This window comes from Tupaia chinensis, unplaced genomic scaffold (assembly GCF_000334495.1).
Source record: "Tupaia chinensis unplaced genomic scaffold, TupChi_1.0 Scaffold000383_1, whole genome shotgun sequence".
In the NCBI taxonomy this organism is placed as follows: domain Eukaryota; kingdom Metazoa; phylum Chordata; class Mammalia; order Scandentia; family Tupaiidae; genus Tupaia; species Tupaia belangeri.
This window is the reverse complement of record NW_006159885.1, coordinates 733570-754272: the sequence shown is the minus strand read 5'-3', so window position 1 is coordinate 754272 and position 20703 is coordinate 733570. Positions and strand designations below refer to the sequence as shown.

At 41.7% G+C, this 20703-nt stretch overlaps 1 protein-coding gene across 1 annotated transcript in view; it reads right to left on the bottom strand.

The window, feature by feature from the left end:
- Positions 1 to 20703, bottom strand: part of CA10 (carbonic anhydrase 10 (inactive)) — a 601034-nt gene that overhangs the window by 3444 nt on the left and 576887 nt on the right. The window contains exons 6-7 of the mRNA XM_006153596.3: positions 17547 to 17619; positions 2019 to 2173 (exon numbers count right to left, since the gene is read on the bottom strand). Of these exons, the coding sequence (XP_006153658.1) occupies positions 2019 to 2173; positions 17547 to 17619 (228 nt within the window). The remainder of the gene's footprint in view (positions 1 to 2018; positions 2174 to 17546; positions 17620 to 20703) is intronic.

Below are 20703 nucleotides of genomic sequence, written 5' to 3'. Positions count from 1 at the left end.
CTCCATGTACAGAATGAGTCTTGTTTCAAGCTCACAAACTCAGGTGGGGGATGGTCTTCAAAACTTCATGGAAAATGCATATCTTGAAGGAAAAAATAATCCCTGTGGATTTCAAAAAATTTTTTGCACCAAAACAAACTTGTACTGTCTTTGCATGAACTTTTTGAAGTATTTTCTTATGTCTCTGGAGAAGTCATTGACTCTCTCACCTTCATATGTGTCATCTATCAAAGGATGAAATCCAGTTAGGTTTTTTCTAGGGTTTTGTCCTTCTCTGACACCCTCCCTAATTCTCAAATGACTATTAAACATAACAAAGCACTTGGTCCAGAGGTCAGAGTTAAACTAAGCTGGACCAATTTGGTTCCTTTTCTTTGAACAGCAGGGCTAGGAAGCTGGACTACAACATTTGTAGCCACATTCTACCAGGTGACTGTGAGGCAGAGTCTCTACTAGGAGACAAAGATGGAGCAAATGTTCAGTAAGAGGAGGGCAGTTTGAGAGGGCTCCGGGATTCTGATTACAATGAATTCCTGGCATCAATTTCTGGTCTTAAACTTCATAAGATACACCAATATTCCTTGAATAAATTATTTGCAAAGTTTAAGCTGTCTGTTGGAGGTTACTGTTTCTTGTCACCCAGTAAATCCCAATCAATATATACAGAATAGAGGACTTCAAATTGTTTAGTTTGTTGTTAGATTGCAAACAAATTTTCTTTTTTTTTTGAGACTTTTTTGCTATTGGGCGCGTGTGCTCTCCAGAAAGACAGAGAGACAGAAAGTGAGAAATCACTCCCCAGGGGGGATGGCCACGCCACAATCCCTTCTCCTCCATTCCCCTCTTGGGATCTTGGGCACACACACACACGCACCCGGCGTGAGTTTAAGCCACTGGGTCTGGGACTTGAACTGCGGTCGGCTACATGAGAGTCCAGCAACATAGCCATTACACAAACTGCTGGTCCCGCAAACAAATATTCTGTCAAGGAGGTTCTTTGCTCATCTTTTCTTTAAGTTTTTATAAACTCTCACAATCATAGCACACTGGTGCTAGAACAAATTATTGTTATGTAGCCCCCTCATTATAAAGAGGAGGAGTGTTCCTTTCAGAGAAGTAGAGTGACAGGCCTAAAGTGCAAGAAGAGCCATTTAGCAAAACTCCTGGCACAGGAGGACAGATCTGGTTTCCATCCAGTTCTGAGGAAGACTAACTCTGTGAGATGATATATATAAAAAAAAATCCACATTCAAATATATTTGCGAACTGCTACATATCATATTGTCTCTTCTCAGAGATGGACATATGTGTTATCATTTAAAAAGGTCTTGAAAAGTCTCTCAGTAATGAAATCTATTTCGCTGTCCTCAACTCAACTTTTTCAAACACATTTGACCACATCATCCCTTTTGCTCATTTTGTTTTTGAACTGTAGTTGTAGAAAAAACTTTGGGAATAAACCCTGCTGTCTTTTCTCCCTCAGACAGGGGGATGCTTCCATAATTTGTGCAAAGCCTTTTCAGGTGCTTGGTCTTTAAACATAGGTGCTATGAGATGATTTATATATCTCCTAAATTCATAAGCTGAAGTTACTGGTTATCCTCAGTTACTCTGTTTGGAAACAGGGTCATTGCAGATGTAGTCAGCTAAGATGAGGTCACTGGGTTGGGCTCTAATCCAGTATGACTGGAAATTTACACACAGACTTAGACACAGGGAGAATGACTTGTAAGGATGAAGGCAGAGATTGGGTGATGTGTCTATATGCCAAGAAACACCAGTTTGCCAGCAAACTCTCAGAAGCCAGACATAGGATAGATTCTTCATATTTCTAAGAAATATGCCATCTTGATTTTGGACTTCTAGCCTTCAGAATTGTGAGGCAATAAGTTTTTCATGTCCTAGATACCTATTTGGGGGTATTTTGTTACAATGGTACTAGTAAACTGATATAATACACACTTTGCTGACCAAGCCAGTCTTCACACCATTAGTTAAAGGACCAAAGAGAAGCTCACCTGCATCCTGGTTATATAGACAGGCTTGTTCATTATTATCCAACTTGCTGTCTCATAGCAGGGTGGGATAGTCATCGACCCATCGTAAGTAATGAAACTTGAGGTCTCTGGATATAGTTCCTCTATATTAAGTCCCTGTAGTAAATACGCATCATCTAGAAAAGAAAACAAGAAAGATTTAATAATTAGGTTTGTTCATAATTTTAGATATTGCTTTTTTTTTTCCTTTTCAGATTCCAGAAGATTGTATCTGTCAGGACAGGCTGCAGTAACAAATAGACCTTCACCGCAAATCTCAATCATTCCTAACCACAAAGATTTATTTCTTGCTCACAAACATGTCCATTTCAGGTTGACTGAAGATTTCCCTCTATGTCATTGTGATCCATACTTTGGGGTCCAACCTTATAATGTTGCCACTATCTGGACATTTGTGAATCACAGTAACAGAAGGAAAAACAAGTACGGTAGTCCCCCCTCATCTGCAGTTCATTCTTTACATTTCAGTTGACTTAGGTCAACCAGACATTGAAAATATTAAATGGAAAATTCTAGAAGTGAACAATATATAAGCTTTAAACTGCACTATTTTGAGTAGTGTGATCAAATTTCATGTCATTCTGCTCCATCCTGCCTGAGATGTGAATTATGCTTATATCCTGCATATCCACCTAACATATTATCAGCTCATTTGTCACTTAGTAGCTATCTAGGGTTTATTTCAATGTAACTCCCTCGTAAGTCAAGGAGCATCTATATATCTAGGGTTCAGTACCATCTATGGTGTCAGGCAACTACTGGGGGGCTGGACTGTATCTCCCCAAGATAAGGGAGGATGACTGTACGTTGAAACATATGTTGGCTCTTAAGCTTCCATTCCAGAAATGGCACATGTCATTCCCATTTATATTTTGGTATCCAAAGAAGTCCATATGGCCAAGGCTGACATTAGGGATGCAAAAGTATGCATTTTTTTTTTCTGTAGGATGAGACATTGGCTATCAATGAACTGTGGTAATATGATTTATCAGAAACACTATTTGAAGAGCTATGTCCTTAGGTATGGTCCCCAAGACCCATAGGCATTATAGTCATAATAAGACGGAGAATTAAAGGTTTCAGAAGCAACTGAAAAGAGTCACCCAATCACCATTCTTACTTACTAAATTGCTTATTAAAAGAACATTATGAAAATATTTTTAGAAAGAAAAATAGTCAGTCAAATCCTGCTATGAGATTCAGTGGTTAAGTTCAACATCTGAGCTTATACTTTGTGGCTCTCTTCTCTGTCAGGCCTGTGTAGATAGCTTTTTTCTTCTTCTTCTTTTTTTTTTTTTCTTTTTTTCATAACTACTTGAAGTATTCATAGTCATATGTCTTTATGTCTACTATTAAATGTAGTTTTTCAGTTTAAAAATGATAAAAGTACACATCAGACTACATGGAAAAAAGCACACGAGAGAAAAAGATGGCAATAGCAAGTCCAATAATCTAAAATAATTACTATTAGCATTTTGATGTATTTCTTTCTGAATTATTTATTCAGTGCATTGGTTTTATTTTTATAAAGTTACAATGTGTTTGAGTTTTCAAATCCCAGTAAACTGCAATAATTTTTTTTACCTTCCATCTCTCCCCATGATCTCTCCTCCCTATTTTTTTTAATTGCTAGAGAGTATTTGCACTTGCTAAAAAGAGAGGTAAGGAGAGGAGGAAAAGAGAGAGGGGAGAGAGAGAGAGAGAGAGAGAACTCCAATGGGGTGTGATCATGCTGCAATTCTTTTCCCCTTATTTCTCCATCCCATCAGTATTTGGGGTATACATGCATATGTGCCCGGCAGGTTTTCTTCTTCTTTTTTTTGAGAGGTTTTTGTTACAGGGCATGTGTGTTCACCAGAGAGAGAGAGAGAGAGAGAGAGAAATCACCCCCCAGGGGGGATGGCCATGCCACAATCTCTTCTCCTCCTCCATTCCTCTCTCAGGATCTTGGGCAAACATGCACACGTGCCTGGCGTGAGTTTAAGCCACCAGGTTGGGGACTCAAACTGCGGTTGACTACATGGGAGTCCAGTGACATAGCCATTAAGCCAACTGCTGGGCCCGGTAGGTTTTAAAGCCACAGGAGTTAGGATTCAATCTTGGTTGGCCATATGAGATTCAACTTCCAATGCACAGAGCTCAAGAGCTGTGCTACAGGGACAGCCCCCTCCGCCCTTCTTTTGGCTTTCTTCTCCTTGCTTCCAAAACATCATACTTAGAATTTCTATTTTTATGGCCATTTCTTCTGTTTCTTTTGCTGGATGGCTTCTGATCTACCTACTTCATTCAATGAGGCAGTCTAAGCTTCTCTCTTTTCTGATGTGATGCTTTCATCCTAGGGTAGCTCATCTATATCCATATTTTCAGTTTCCCTCTATCCTCCAGAAATGTCAGATTTATGTCTCCAGACACTTCGTATTCCCTGATATATCATGAGACCCACCACTAGGGCCGATTCAGGAGGCCTGGAGAACACATGCCAGGGACCCAAAGCCTGGCTGGCAGAGGAATGAAATTGATGTCCCAAGTCCCATTGGATTCATGTATGTTCCCTCATTCATGTGTCCAACTTTCAGTGAGAAAGGACTAATTCTTTAGTGCTTGGTTCAGTGTTGTGCACACATAATGGTAGAGAAGACTTTCACACAGAGCTGATCCAGTGTGAAGTTCTAGCTGTATAGAATACTGTTTGCGTCCTCATTGATAATAACCTGAAGATTAGAAAGGCAAAACAACCTGCCATAGGCCACAGAGGTGGCTGGTGACTGCAGAGTGAGAACTGGAACTCAGCTCTCCTGACCTTCAAAACCAGGTCATGCATTCATTCACTAATCACTAAGTGCCTCTTCATGCTAGGCATAGGATTAGGCTCTGGGGATAGAGCAAACAATAAGAGAGATGCCATATCTACCCTCATTTTAGTTGAAGAGATAGAAGTGTAGCAAACATAGACACATGTAAACTATAGAGTCAAGGTAATAAATGCACCTTGACCCTGGCTGTATTATCTACTAATTCTGAGCATTATTATTGCTAATGCATTTTCCTGGGCAAAGACCCTCTCCTCTGCACTTCTTGCTCCAGCAATGGCTCATGTAACTTTCTCTGACAAGAAAGAACCAATTTTGTCAAAGGAAGTTGAATTCCAGTGTTTCTTTGCTTGTCAGTTAAATTATGAACAAATCAATTGATCCACTGGTTTGGAATAATGTAAATAAACCACCATTTGCCTGTGCCATATAAAAGTGCCTCTCCTGGCCTCCAACTCCCCAGCTGGGGTAATAGAACCCCTCCAGTGCTTAGTCCATGCAAAACCCAGGAGGAAGAGAGCTCTGTCAAGCTGGATTTGAAGGCTAATCCTAGGAGGAAGATCTTTCTTTCACTTTCCATTGAAATATTTCTGCCTTTCTATCAAAACACCAATGAACCGAGACAAGCCCAGTGGAGTAGCAATTGGAATATGAACAGGCTGCATCTGCGCTGTGATCTGCGTGGTCAGATGTGCACACAGCAATGTACCAACAGCGATGTACCAACAGGGTAAGTTTACATTGGGCATGCATCATTCATCTGCTTCTGTAGCCCCTAGTATGTGTCAAGCACTAAGCCACATAGAACCAAGTAGGACATAATTAGGTGAATACAGCAAGGAGTCCTAGAGACAGTGACACACATCTGCCCTGGGCTGTGAGAGAGGTTGTCAGCCTTCCTGGGGGAGGGACTCAGGAAAGGATGAACTGAGGGGCTGACTGGAATTGCATCTTGAACAACAGGAGGTGATCTGTGTGTGGCTGGCAGAACTTGTGATGTTAAGGGTACCGTAGACAGAGCAGTGGTACAGAAAGAGCTAAGGAAGCATAGAGAGCTGTGTGTGCTTGGGGATGGCTACAGTGTGGGGAAGATGCAGGGGGAGGGATAGCGTGAGAAATGAGGCTGGCAGGGTCAGCACAGGCCATGCCTGGAAGGTCCATCTCTGGGCCACTGGGAATATGGGTTTCATCCTGGAGGCAGTGCGGAGCCACTGAAGGGTTTGAAGCTGGGGGAGTAGCATGATCAGATTCGTACTTAATGAGGCTTGCTCTGATGGTGGTTTGGCCTGAAGATTAACATATTGAATGAGAGAAGGAAGCATTCGGCACATTTTTATTAAAGGTCAATGTGATTTGTTTAACCAAGCTTGCAGGAGGAGCATATTGGGTACTCTAGCATGCTGCTATTATTGTATTTTATTTTATTCGAGGTGGTGGAGAGGAGGGAAGGAAGGAGGCGGTAAAATAAGAGGCATTCCAGGCACGACTGGAGTAAAGAAAAGGAACATCTATATTTCTCTGAAACTATAATCAGCCTCTATGTTACATCCACATTGGAAGAAAGAGTGGGGAGGCAAGGAAAGGCCAGGACAAGAAGTAAAGGTTAGGCTTATAGATTTATCCAGCACAGTAGGGGGACAGCATGTTTCCAAAACTCCCGAGTGCTGATTCTCCAGACTCCTGCCAGCTGACTCCTTTTGGTTCGCTTCCTCTGTGAGATGCAGTGGTCATCAGAGAGCAGCTTATGCCCTCTTGAGAGTCTCATTCAGCTCTGTGCTCTTTCCATGACTCTTGTTCACAGTCATACCTTATCTTTTGCCTTTGCATTTCCTGCATTACAGAGTCTGGGAAAGCCCAGTCAATGTGATGAGTCTGAACTTTGCACTCAGACTTGAGTGCTAGAGCTGACTCCACTACTTGCTGTCTGTGTGACCTTTGACCCATAGGTGACCATCTCAGCCTCAGTTTCCACATCTGTAATATGCAGATGACTAGAGTATTTGGCTCAAAGGGTTGTTTGGAAGAACACATGGGATCATGCTTTCAAGTAGTTAGTACAGGGACTGACCCAGGAGGGTACTCAGCAGAGCTGGGTAGTATCAATGTCACCTTATTCCTACCTGCAGCGTCCTTGTCCAGCTTCCCTGCAGGAAGCACTGCTGTCCTCTCCAAGGGCTCCCAGGATGGCCCCATTTTGGTTGAATTGGTTTGTGTATTTACTGAACTGGTTTGCCAATTAGTTTACACATTTGACTGTCCCCACTAAGCTGTGAGCCTTCAGGGGAGGGATTTGCATGCTTAATATCTGACTCTCCAGGCCTCAGTATGGGGTCCAATAAACATTGGCTACTTGATAGTGGGTACTCAATAAATATTGACTGAGTAAATGAATGACATGGTTTCTGCTCAGCAGCTCTACCTGTTGGTAGTGCTGGATAGAAACCAAGGAAGGAAGAGAATTGGTCAGATGATGGGGAAACAACTCTGAAGCTCTCCAGCTGGTACAGTTAGCTTAAATACATGCCTCCAGGAGAGCTATGATAGGAAGATTATGAGAAGGTCATGCAAAGCCTGCCAGCGAGATTTAGTTTCTTTAAAAATCTAGATTCTTTCCTCTTTATTGCCTACCCCTGAGGGTGGACTCCGAATAGAACCAGCAATTGTAACTTCCTCTACAGGTATACATAAGAACAATTAAATCAGACACCAAGGGCCAGACAACTCCTAACTTTGAAATCTAAAGTGCCTGGGCCCAATGAAAACGATGAGATAAGTTGATAGACCCAAAATGCAGAGAAAATGCTATGGAAAGAAGAGCTGGTGGCTAAGGGCCACAATTAGGGCCAAAGGGCATCCACACAATGACCCTCAATGATATAAGAATGCTTGTGATCATTAACAAATACTTTTTGTAAAAGCCTGGGGCTGGCAGGTGGCCATGGATTACGGCGCTGGACTCCCACATTGCCTTCGAGTCCAGGACCTGGTGGCTTATTTTCTCCCCCACCTCCCTTTCACTTTGTCCCTCTCTGGTCAAATTAAAATTAGTAAATAAATAAAGTTAAGGAAAATAATAATAATAATAAAATCTTGTGAGGCAGGAGACAGGAACCCTAGGAATACATATAGTTAGGATATAGGCCCCAAATGGAATCGCAAAGCGGCTGTGTTTTAAGATGGAGACACAGCAGCTCAGTAGCAGCACAAGAAATGGCTTGCAGCAGTGAGTTAATGATTGACCTAAAACAAGGCTTTTTTCCTGGCTACACCACATTCCATGAAGAAGGTAATAGTCTTTTATGGGGCAAAACTTTTAGACAAAGAGAGTCTCCTGACCTTCATACCCACTCCAAAATTAGGAAAAATAATTGGATCTATCTATTAATAGTATATGACCCTCACCATGAGGGGAATGCATAAGCCTCTCCTGAGAACAAGCCCGAACAAAGCCCCTTCTGATCAAGATAAAAACACCCCTCCCTGCCTGCCTTGGAGCTTCTTCCCTCTCTTAATAAACTCTGCTTTACTATTCCTCTCCTGTGTCTTCATCTCTAATTCTTTGTGAGCATAAGACAAAGAATCAGGTTCTCTATTGTTCCTGCTTTGGATATTGGGCCCATGCACTCCAACTTCTTGCATCACTACCATCACACTCCAAAACATCAGAGTGACACTGCTTTCCCTGTCCCATTTCTGTATGATATTACCATGTTTCTGCACCAAACACTCCTGTACCTTTGTATTTACATTGCATTTAATATGTAACATTTGTCCTTATAACTCACCACTCTGTCTCAATAGCCACTATTAAATCAGTGTTCTGTCTTTCAGATACTGGAATTTGAGAACCATAGCCTACCTATTAGCATCTTCTTTCTCTTCATTGAAGCTTGCTTGGTTGATTTGGCAGGACAGGAACAGTGGCACCCAAGAAAAGAACATGGCTAAAACGAGCAGTTTTAGCCCTAAGGTCAAAATACACTGGTGTGTTTTCCATGGCTGACTAATTATTGTACATTGGCTCTTGCGCATGCAGCAGCCTGCAGAAAAACATTGCTTTGTACATGTCAGTGTTACTGTCTGGTCATTCTATACAGAAGGAAGACTAGAAACTAATATATTAGAATGTGAATTCTCTCCAAACCTTCATGACTCAGCTCATTAGTAAGGATGGCAAAGACCAAGAGAAGGTCAGTAGTTAACAGAGAGCTACAAATTTGGGGTGAGGTTTAGAGGCTGATGGGGTGATCATGCATGCCTCTGCTTTCTTTAGGATATTTATTGAGAAGAGGTGGTAGCAGAAGTTCAAAGACTTTTTCATGGAGAGTTTTATAGAGAGGTTTCCTATCATCTGTTAGGTCATTGGGAAAGTCATGATGTATTTTTCTGAGTTTTTCTATGCAAAAACACATCATGACTTTCCCAATGACCCAATATCTGTCTATCTACTTACCTACCAAACTATTATCTATCATGTATCTATCATGTATATATCTACCTATTATACCTATCAATCATATTTACCGCTATCATCTGCATCACTCATCACTATCTCTCACATGAGAAAATAGCTTATGTAAGACAAAGCCCAAGACTTCAAGTCAGAAGTCTTAATTCAAGTCTAAGTTATAATTGTGACTTTGCCAGTAACTTGCTCTTCCTTCATGGTTAAGTAATGTAATCTCTTATTGAAGTCATAGATGATTCTGGATAATTGCTAAGGTCATCTTCAGGTTAAAAAAAAATTCCAAGGATTTAATAACATCTTTCAACATAAACAAGCTCATGTAGCCAAATTTATCTTCAAAATTTTTGGTATGATAGCATTATAATATTTTATGTGCTCACTGTATCCTTTTAGTATAGAAAGATCCCCTTGAATAGGTGCAGAAACATCTATGCACAATATATTGCCCAATTTTATTCTTTCAAATGATGCAAAAGTTGACAGCTGTACTTTTGGTTTTATGACATGCTCTTGCTGAATCTATGATTGAGCTTATGCTGGATTTGTAGTCATGTTTACAACCTCCAGGTGGTTCACCTCACCCTTATTTAAAGAGACATTTAAATGGATTGTGAGGAGCCATATTGGATCTCATAGTGAAGAGGAATCCTCCCTTAGTCTGAGCTTCAGTGGCAGCCTCTGTTAAATGCATCGTGCTTGCTTATGGGGACCACTGAATAGATTTAACACCATCCAGCTTCCTGCTTATGAAGCTCCCATTCAAAGAGAACTATGCCAACGAGAAAAAGGCATGGCAGTTCCAGAGATCAATACTGGACTTGTTCCTGATCAATATGGAACTATTTGGCAATTTTCTCAGATGGAATGACATTTCCTTTTGTAATCTGAGGTAAATTCAACTGAACTGAAAAAAAAAAGGCAATTACTAAAGAATAAAGTAATACGATTTTTTTGTTTCACACAGACAATAAATGGAAAAAGCGGGTCTCTGAGAACTGGATTTGGGAAGGTAAGCTGATCCTTTGCTGTGCCTTGCTGACATGAGTAACTACTTAGATTGTAACACGGGAAGCAGTGTGCTGCATTTCACATTCTATGAAAACATTTCCAAAGCCATTCCTTTGAAATGAAAACACAGTTCAATTAAGCATAGAGAAAGGCACCGGGAGCAACATCCTTAAACTCCTTGGTGATATTTCATCACATTTAACACTGCATCCCTTGGAGGAGCGGCACAGAGAACACTTCGCAAAGAACTGAGATGTATAAGGGAGCCCACAAGGTCCTTGCTGCACATCCATAGTTTTCAGCTGAGAGTTTGGGGAGGGGCTACAGCAAAAATTATAAACAGGTAAGACTGAGAAAGATGTTTCAAGGGAATTGCACCATGTGTCCAACACCGTGTTTTAAAAGATCTCCTCCAAATGCCTTCAGCAGCGTGCTTTATTTCCTCAGAAAAAGTTTATTAAGACAAGAGTCATACCTCTTTAAATCTGGAATGTGTGATTGTTTGGATCTTTATTGAACTGAACTGCACCCTTGTATTTACTACATATAAATGTGAAATTGAAGGAGAATGAAGCTATCTAAATGACACACCGTCCTAGGACATTGGAAGACAGTGTTCACTTACATGCAATGTTCTAAAAGCTACTCCCTCTTACCCATTCAAGAAGGCTATTTGCACTCCATTGGTCATGACTTTTGAAAATACCATAAAAATATTTTTTCAAAAATAATGCTGGCTCAATGAATAAAATGTTACCTTTTATGTAATTGGAGTTATGTGCCTGCTAATTAACACAAGGAAAATATAGGGTTAGTGTCATTATTCCAATACTTATACTAAAAAATTAAAATACTTTGAGTAAATTACCAATATTTCCTCCCAAAAATCCATTCAGAAAATCCATTTTGTCAATGTCAAGATTTCAGTCTCAACCCTCAGTCTGTTGAAGGGGAATTTAACTTGAATAAAATGGATTTTCTTCAGAAGACTTTCTAAATTCAGCCTGAATTAATTCAGGTTGGTCCTTTCCATTGTTGGTCCTAGTTAGTGAGAGTGTTTTATAACTTTTACCAAGCTGTATGAAATCTAAGCTTCCAAGGAAAGTAGTAGAATCTCCTTAAGTCATTACCATTAACTTGCATGAGTTCAAACACAGGAAGTGTGCTTCATTTAAAGTAAGCAAATTGTGTTGCCTATATGCCCTATATTCATAATTTTTATTTGGCATCATAGTAACTTGCTTTTTCCCTTTGGGAAGTTAAGATAGGAGCTACAGCTGCTAAGTTCCATCTCTCTTCACTGGAACACACTGCCTCCTGTGGGTTTGGTGGCCTTCATCAATTTGGTATTCGGTTTCCAAAATTCCTTGTCCCCTTGGCAAGATTCTCCTTATTTCTTTCTTTTATGAAAACAATGACATTGATTTTCTTAACTCAAAAGAATAACTTTACATTTTCTCCCTTTTTCCTGGCTATCTGTTCTGTGCCTAATCCTGTAAACCAGGCAAATGGACCATCTTCTTACAGGTGCCATTTTGTGTTGACTTTAGTCCATGTTTTCATGCTTGCTGAGGAGATAGCCCCACAGGGGCTTCTTCCAGGCTGAGTTTTCTTTATTTAATTAGAGATATAGAGATGGGATTCTCACTATGTTACACAGGATGTCCTTAAATTTGAGATCCTCCTATCTCAGCCTCCCAAGTAGTTGGGATTATAGACACATATCATCACACTTGGTAATTTTTTTTTAAAGTTCCTTCTCCTTCTTCTTCTTCCTCTTCTTCATCTTCTTCTTCAAGAAGGAAGTACTTGCAACAGTCTCATGCAGTGATCCTTTCCCAGCCTTCTTAGCCAGTCCAGTTCACGGACAATGTGCACCTGATGTGTAAAGGTCAGCTCAGGAACTGAATCCTGATCTTCCATATGGCTCCAGCATTGTGAAGCCATGTGCTATCATTGCCTCTAAACCCAGAGGGAGATATTAAAGATATCTTTAGAAATGGTTTTCAACCCTAAATCATGGAAAGCTGAGCTGCTCTTTTAAAAGTGAGGACACATTCTGTCTCTCTTCTCTATTTATTCTCCCATGATCCCACCTAAGTTTAAATGCCATCTGGATGCCAATGTCTTCTACATTTATATCTTCAATTCTTTCTTTTGAAGTCCAGACTTGTATATCAAACTGCCTACTCCACACCTCTTCTTAGATGCCTAATAGACATCTCAAGCTCAACATATTCAAAACTTCTGATTCTCTTTCCACCTACAGATACACTTCACCCACAGTCTTCTCCATCTCAGTGGAGAGAAACGTCTTCCTCCCAGTTATTCAGGTTAACAACCTCACAGTCATCTTTAGCTCCTCTCTTTCTCTGACATCACACATCTATCAAGAAATCTCTTGGGCCCAGGCAAAATGGGGAACAGTAGTGTGCTGCTATGTGACACTGAAGCCATGCAGGAGATCCAGTTTTGGGGTCCCAGGTCAACCTGAACATGTCAGGCACACCTATATTCTCCTGTGATCCTGGTGGTTGGGAGGCATGGAGGAGTGTGGTGTGATAATGCTTTGTCAAGGGTATCTCACTATCCTTCAATTTATAAATAAATAAATAACATTAAAAAAGATATCTTTTTTGCTTTTCTTGCAAAATATATTCAATTATCCCCCTTCCCCATTAACTTGGTCATGATAAATGCTATGATCTCATCATTTATATTTCTGTAATCCTCTCCTACTTTCAACCTTGCCCCTCTGAAGTCTATTCTCAACCTAACCAGAGTGATCCTTTCTTCAGCAGATCATGTTGCTCTGCTCAAAGTCTTAGATTGGCTTCGGATTACAGTGTTATCCAAGGGGAGTCTTAGAAAATATGGACCCCATCTGATAGAACCGACCTCTGTGCTTCCTCTGGTTATCATGTGTGCTGTTAATGTCAGGACAACTAAGTGCCTCTGGATGACACTGATTTCCACTGGAGGTCCCTGGCAAGAATTGTGAAGAGTTTAGATTGATGAGCCTGAGCTGTCAAAGAGTGTCCATGTGTTCTATGGTTATTTTATGTCGCTTCCAAGTGGAAGCAAATACAAAAAGCAAAGAGGTGGCTCTTCAGACTGAACCAAGTTGGAATTAAGAGAAATACATGATGACAAGTGTCAAGTGTTCAGTTAGCATCACCTTCATCCTCCTGGTATTTAGCACATCGCAGAGTGAGTACAACACCTAAGTGAGCAAGGCAACTTGGAGCTATGTTGGGGTGTAATTCTGGGGAGCAGCAGCTGAATGGGCCGGTTGAGGGAGGGGGCAGGCTGGAGGTCAGGTGTCCTTAGGTAATGTGATTGAATCAGCATTATAACTAGTTTTAAGACCTCGGAGTTAAGCTTTCCTTGCTCAGTAGGGAGGACACATGACAGAGAGGAAAAGACAGGAAAAAGTATCTATGAGGATCTTTGTTGGAATCCTTGCTCTTCCACTATGGACTAGCCTATTGTTCAGGAAATGTTCACTCCCTACCCACTTGCCTCTCTATAGGAAAATTGTGACATTTGGCTTGGCCATCTACCTTTGCTTTAGCTGGTGGAAACTGGACAGAAGTGTATGTTTGCATTTCAAGACTAGGCCTTAAATAACATCACATCTCTGACCTCCATCAAGAAATGCTTGCCCCAAGGCAAGATGTTAAAGTTACATCTCTGGACTCTCACATGGTTGACTGTGGTTTGAGTCCCAGACCTGGTGACTTGAAACTCACTCCAGGTTTGTGTGCACACATTCTCAAGACCTTGGGAGGAGAATGAAGGAGAAGGGATTGTTCTCTGGACTCTCACATGGTTGACTGTGGTTTGAGTCCCAGACCTGGTGACTTGAAACTCACTCCAGGTTTGTGTGCATACATTCTCAAGACCCTGGGAGGAGAATGAAGGAGAAGGGATTGTGGCATGGCCATCCCCCCTGCAGGGGTGATTTCTCACTTTCTGTCTCTCTCTCTCTGTCTGGTGAGCACATATGCCCTACAGCAAAAATCTAAAACAAAAACAAAAACAAAAAACTTGCCCTGGATATCCTCCTAATCCTCATGGAGTTGCCTCACTGACCTGCAGACCTGCAGCTGGAGGCAGAGCTACCCCAGCTGACCCACAGATGCAGCGGAGAGGATACTAGATACTTGTTTATTATGAAGAAGTTACTGATGTATCCCACCACTTGCTAAATATGTGTTCTTGGTCAAATGACTTCAATTCTTGGGACCTTGATTTTCTCATCTATAAACGAGATTGCAATTGGACTCATTCTGAAGGATTTTGTGAGCATGAGGTAAGGTGCCACACGTGAAGCAGACTCCAGAGTGTGAGAAAGATCAGGTAGCATTACCTTTATACTTATTCTTAGCACACTGAAGAATGAGTACTACCCCTAAGTGACCAGGGAGAACTAGAGTTTTGCTGGGGTGTAATTCTGGGAGCAGCTGTAGAATGGGCTGATTGGGAGAGAGGGCAAGGATGGAAGTCAGGGGTCCTTGGTGTGTGGTTGAAGTGGCAGTGGGGGGTGGTGTTGCTTTCTCTTGATCTCACTTAGAAGTATGGAAGCAGGATACTCTGATTGATGCCCCTGAGCAGGTGGTGCTGTCTTCACCCTGACCTGAATCTGTGGGCCGATGCCAACATAACCTGCTGCCTCTTCCAGAGCCTCAGGAGAGAATTCCAGGCTGTGTTTCCCATCCACAGTAAATGTATCCTAGTAAGTGACCCTTGTTCCAGACTCCTCATTTGTCTGTGAGTCAACCTTCCACAGGCTAGCTGCCTCCTGGGGTTTAGCCAGAGGGATGAGTGCTGTGGGGTCCTGCTGAGCAAATTGATCCCTTTTGGCCAGTGTCCTGGGCATAGGGTGTCTAGGCCATTCCCATGTATCAGGCTATCATTATCCCTGTGGTGCAATTCCCTTCAAGTATGTGATAAAGGTCTCTATGGGATAACACCTCTATTATTCCCTGTTGTATTGCAAGAACACAAAATACCTATTATTAAGGGGCCTAAAGCCATTACCTCTCCCCATGCAGGCCATGGGGAAAGGTCCTTTTATCTTGATTTTTCTTCCCCTTTCTTTTCCTGTGGTCCTGATGGGCAGAGTATAAGGAACAAAAGGAGAAGAGTCCTCCTCTGCTCTTCTGTTTGCATTTCTAGCCGTGTGTCTTCCGGAGTGCTAAGCGTGTTTCTTCAAGTGCCTGGCTTCTGCATAAACTCCTTAGCATGGTACCTGATCCAGCTCCAGGATATTCAAAGCTGTGCCGTCTGTCCTTGTTAATGCTATTAAAGGAGGCCATTCATTTCTCCGTTAACTCAGACCCTCACTGCTGGTGATTAGGTATATTTCATCCTAGGTCAGTGAAGATAAGAGTCCTCCCTCTGAACTCCTCACAGCCCTTGCAATGCTTTCCAAGTTTTGTATGAGCTACACTTTTTGTTTAGAATGCTTTGGTACCCTTCCTCCCTTCCTTTTCCATCTCACCTCTCTGCTTCCTTTCTTTCCTCCTCCTCACCTCTTCCCTCCCCTCCCCTGCTCCTCCCTCTGTATGCAACCACAGCACTTAATATCAAGCAGACCAGTGCTGGGGATGGGGTGGGAGGAAATTCTTACTAATGATTGACTCTGCAACCTGCAATCTGTCAGATTTTGCGTTGGGGCTTAATGTGCGATTTCATGGCTTTTCATGGTCTCTAAACTGCAAATGCAAGATTATTTGAAAACATTTTATTTAATTTTCATGCTTTTTTAATCAAAAAAGTTAAAAGAATAATAATCTTTTACGGGCAGTTATAAATGTGCTATTTACACACAAAACAGAAATATCTCCCTTAGCGGAGCCATCTCAGTGTGTGCTTAGAGAGGACGCCATAGGAATACTGATGAGGAAGGGCGGAATGTGTTTGGAAACAGCTTAATTCATTCTTCTAGGCAATGCCTGTCTAGGTGGAGTGTGATTCTGCTGGTTCATTCATCATCCCCAGACCTCTAGAGTCCAACATTTTCACATGGGAGTGATATGGCAGTGAGCATCATGTGGGCAGGGCTGGTGTCTCTGGGCCAGCTTTTCATTTTGGAACCTTGCTGCCTCCCTGTCATGGAGCAGGCATATAGGAAATATTTGGTGAATGAATGCACAAATGGATGAGGGAAGAGTTTCCCATATTCTCCCTCCAGCAGTCTGAGGCGAGACTGAAAGCATTCATGGTCTTTTCCCATCACCATTGGAGGTAGAAGCAGCAGAGAAGCTGGACTCCTAGTTTGGTGAAGGACACACTAAGAGGATGTGGGCCATTAGAATGTTTGGAGGCTGTCCTGACTTCTGTGAGAACCATTTACCTATGGTTGATTCAAAATCCTAGATCTAGGACTTTAAAAACCTGAAGTTCAACTTTTTTCATGGTACAGCTAAAGAAACAGAGGCAAAGTGAAGAAGCTCCTCAATTAAGGACCAAGTCAAGACTTGAATCCCAATATCCTACTCATCCCCAATTAGGTAAAAAAATAGTTTTCCCTGTATTGATGTATTTCATCTCCGGTGTGTGCTATCTTACACAACTTCTCCCAAATTCTGTGACTTCTAGACTTGCTATAGATGACAGCAGTATCCTCTTTACTCCTCCTCCTTCAACTTTGCACTATTCTCTCTTTCCTGCTTAGGAGTCTGAGGATAAAGAACCCTAGAAATCCAAGAAAACTGAACAGTCTTTTAGATTAGGGGCCACACATGCAGATGAAGAAAGATGCCACCCTACATCACTTGGAAAAGAGACCCAGCCATACAGAGAGGGGATCTGGCCTGACTGAGGGCCTCTGTGTTGTTGAGGTTGGTGCATTCTCAGTCCCATAACTGGCAAAGCCCCAACTGTGGACAGCTGACATGGTGGAGTTTTTCAGCTGGGAGAGTCTCCTATCTCATTACCAATCCATGAGATAATGATGACCACCATCATCATAATCATTATCGCCTTAGACAGGCGTGGAAGACAAAGGCACCCTGGAGACTTAGGTTTGAAATGAGCTGCTTCTTCGCCAATCTGGGCTCTGCAGAGTGTCCTTCTAAAGAATTAAAGGATCGTGAAGCTGAAAAGGGCCCTCAGAGATCATCAGTTCTGGCTTCCTGCCTCCAGACAGGACTAACCTTCATAGAATAGTTGTAGTGGAAACCGTACCAAACTTACTTTTATATGTTATTCTTGTAATAGTATCTCTGTTGAGCATTCGATTAAGAAAGGGGTTTGATGAATCAGAAACCTGGGGAAGAAAAGAAAATATTAATGATTGGGTAGCACTCTCCCAGGATACATACCATCCTCTATGCATTGCTTTTCATTTATGTCTACTGAATGCCTCTGATGTGTCAGATACTATCAGGCCAGAAATTCAAAGATCAAAGACACAGACCTCGGGAACCAGCAGTTAGCGTAATGGCTATGTCGCTGGACTCCCATGTAGTCGACCGCGGTTCGTGTCCCGGACCCGGTGGCCTGAAACTCACGCCGGGCGCGTGTGCGTGCGTGCCCAAGATCCCGAGAGGAGAATGGAGGAGAAGAGATTGTGGCGTGACCATCCCCCCTGGGGGTGATTTCTCGCTTTCTGTCTCTATGTCTCTCTCTGTCTGTCTGGCGAGCACACGCGCCCTACAGCGAAAATCTCTCCAAAAAAAGGAAAAATAAAAATAAAAAATAAAGACACAGACCTTATCCTAAAGAAGACTCCAGTCTAGAGAAGAAAGATGAATATATAAACACATAGGAGGAGTCTTCAAAATGCTTATGGAAAAATGGAATTAAAGGATAAGTTTATTTTGGTACAGATCTCTAAAAAATTCATGCAAAATGTAATATAAAAATAATAAAATTAAATTTTAAAAATTTGTGCCTAATTTTTCCATAATATGCACTTTCTATGAACTTCCTGAAGATCACTTATAGTTCTGATATCAACTGAGGAGTGCCATGACAGAGTCACAGGTATGATGATGTTAGAAGACTGCCTACCACCTGGAGAATGCAGGGAGCTAAGGCATGAGTTGCGTCTGAAAGGTTGGTTGGAAGTGTTTTGGTGGAAGAGTGTGGAAAATTAGGAAAGTCAAGGTAAGACATTCCTTACAGATGATTTGTATGTACATGGGCATGGGCGAGTTAGAACTAGACATGCTTGTGGGAGTTTTTCAGTGTAGTAGAGCTAAGAGTGCGAGGAAGGAAGTGGGGGAGGTGAAGTTAGAGAGGTCAGCAAGGGCTAGGTCATGTCATGTTTTTAATGTCATTTTGGGAAATTTAAACTTTATTCTGTAGGAACTGAGAATCATCAGTGTTAAGCAGGGGGTAGGGAGGTTATTTATCTAAATAGAGAGTGAGGGACAAAGAGTACCTAGAATAGAGGTATCAGGATATGGGAAAGAAATACTCTCAATAGTAATATGAAAAAACAAAACAAAACAAAAAACAAACAAACAAAAAAGGAAAAAATAGTAATATGAGACTTTATTATATCACTGCTCATTATTGCATGAATTGAATAGCTCATAAGTCCTGTCAATCACTCTGCTATTCATCTACCATCCATGCACACCTGTGACCATGCACACATGCTACCACCTATCATTCATCCGGTCAATAATTACCAAGTGCCTATTATGAGCCAAAACATTTTACTAGATATTCAGGGCTCAGACCCTATTTTATGTTTATGCTCTTAAATCTCTAAATTCCTCATTTAGGAGAAGTCACACTTTAAGGGGTTTAAACCTTTCTGAGATTGTGACGTGGCCCCATAAGCCAGTGTAGATTGTTTTCTTAAAAACGCCTTTCTTAGTTAGCCTTTTCAGAGGTACCGTTGTTCATCCTAGTCATTTCTCTCCTACCTTGCTTAGCTTTGCTCTACTGTGTAATTTACGCCTCAGCTGCTAATCGGATGTTGTGACACATCAACATTTTAAATCTGATTTATTCTGAGGGTTGGAAAAATTGCAGCAGATGATTATTATTATTAGATAAGCAACAGGTAATTTTAGTTTGGAGAAAGCACAGACTGTTTATTTTCCCTCCATCTGTCTCTCTTTTCACACAGTTTCCTTGGTGTGTTGTGGTGAGACACACACCAAGGGGAGCTTGATGAGTGACAATGCTCCACAGAGGTAAAAGTCTGCACCATAATGGAGGATTGACCCACGTTGAATGCCGTTGCTTCCTGGAAATTTTATGGCCAAATTCAACTTCTACTCTGACATCGTTAGCCATTTAAATGATAGCTTGAAGCTCCTGTTTGTGCTCATGCACCTGATGAAGGAAAGACTAAAAATACACAGTATTATCCTGAGGGTGAGGAATCTGCCATGCACCTTAATCCTGGGACCTGGTAAGCCTGGGCAGCACTAATGGTGGGACCAGACCCTTTTGAGCTGATTAAAACTAATTGAAAAATTTCCAAAGTGCACACAGATGATTTGTGGGCTCCAGTGTGTTGGCTGCGTGGGTGAGAGGATAAAATATGTACTTGGTATAAGTGAGCTTAAGTGGGAAGTTAATGGTGTGTGATTGAGCAGCAATTACAGCCAAATCTCAGCTCCCTGTGGTCACAGGAAGGATGGGGGATTAGTGGAGGACAGAGATAAATAAAACACATACGTAAACAGGTCTCTCTTTTTAGCCAATAATTCCAAACCTTCTATGGTGCAGCTTGTGGTCAGGGTGCCAACTCTAGGGCTAAACTACCTAGAGATGGGTAGCTGGGAGCTGAGAAGTGAAGCAGAGAGAATAGAGGAGGGAGTGATGATTTCAAGAGATTGTGTACCCTTAGAGACTAGGGGCTTCGTTCATCTCATTTCTGGGTATCAGTGCCTAGCAAAGGGTTGGTCTGGATCCCTTACTCAATCAGCATTTTGAAATACGTGAATGACAAGTCATTCAAGGTATCATTGAATAACTCACTCTGGAGTTGATTATCTGGATTGATTATGCAGAACAAAGATAGACATGCTGTGATTTATTTTGAGATCTGGCCAGAAAGCTTCAGATTTGATCAGAGAAAGAACGAAAGCATCCTTAGAGGCCAAACTGGCTTGAGAAAGTGCAGGAACTAGTCATCATCTCTTCACTGACCTCAGGATCTGCGGCATAAGTTCCTCCTGACAACCTATAGGGAAACCAGCCAGGACCTGCAAGCCCTGACTGCTAGTTATGATTTCAGTGGAGAGTTTGTTAAAGAGCAGTAGTGAGCTACCGAGGAGGCTGACTTCCCAGTCTCCCTGTAACTGTAGTGTGTCTGTGCTTCCAGGATCACAGCCACTGACTAGAGGCTTTGTGCAAAATGAGATTTTTTTTTTTTTTTTTTTTT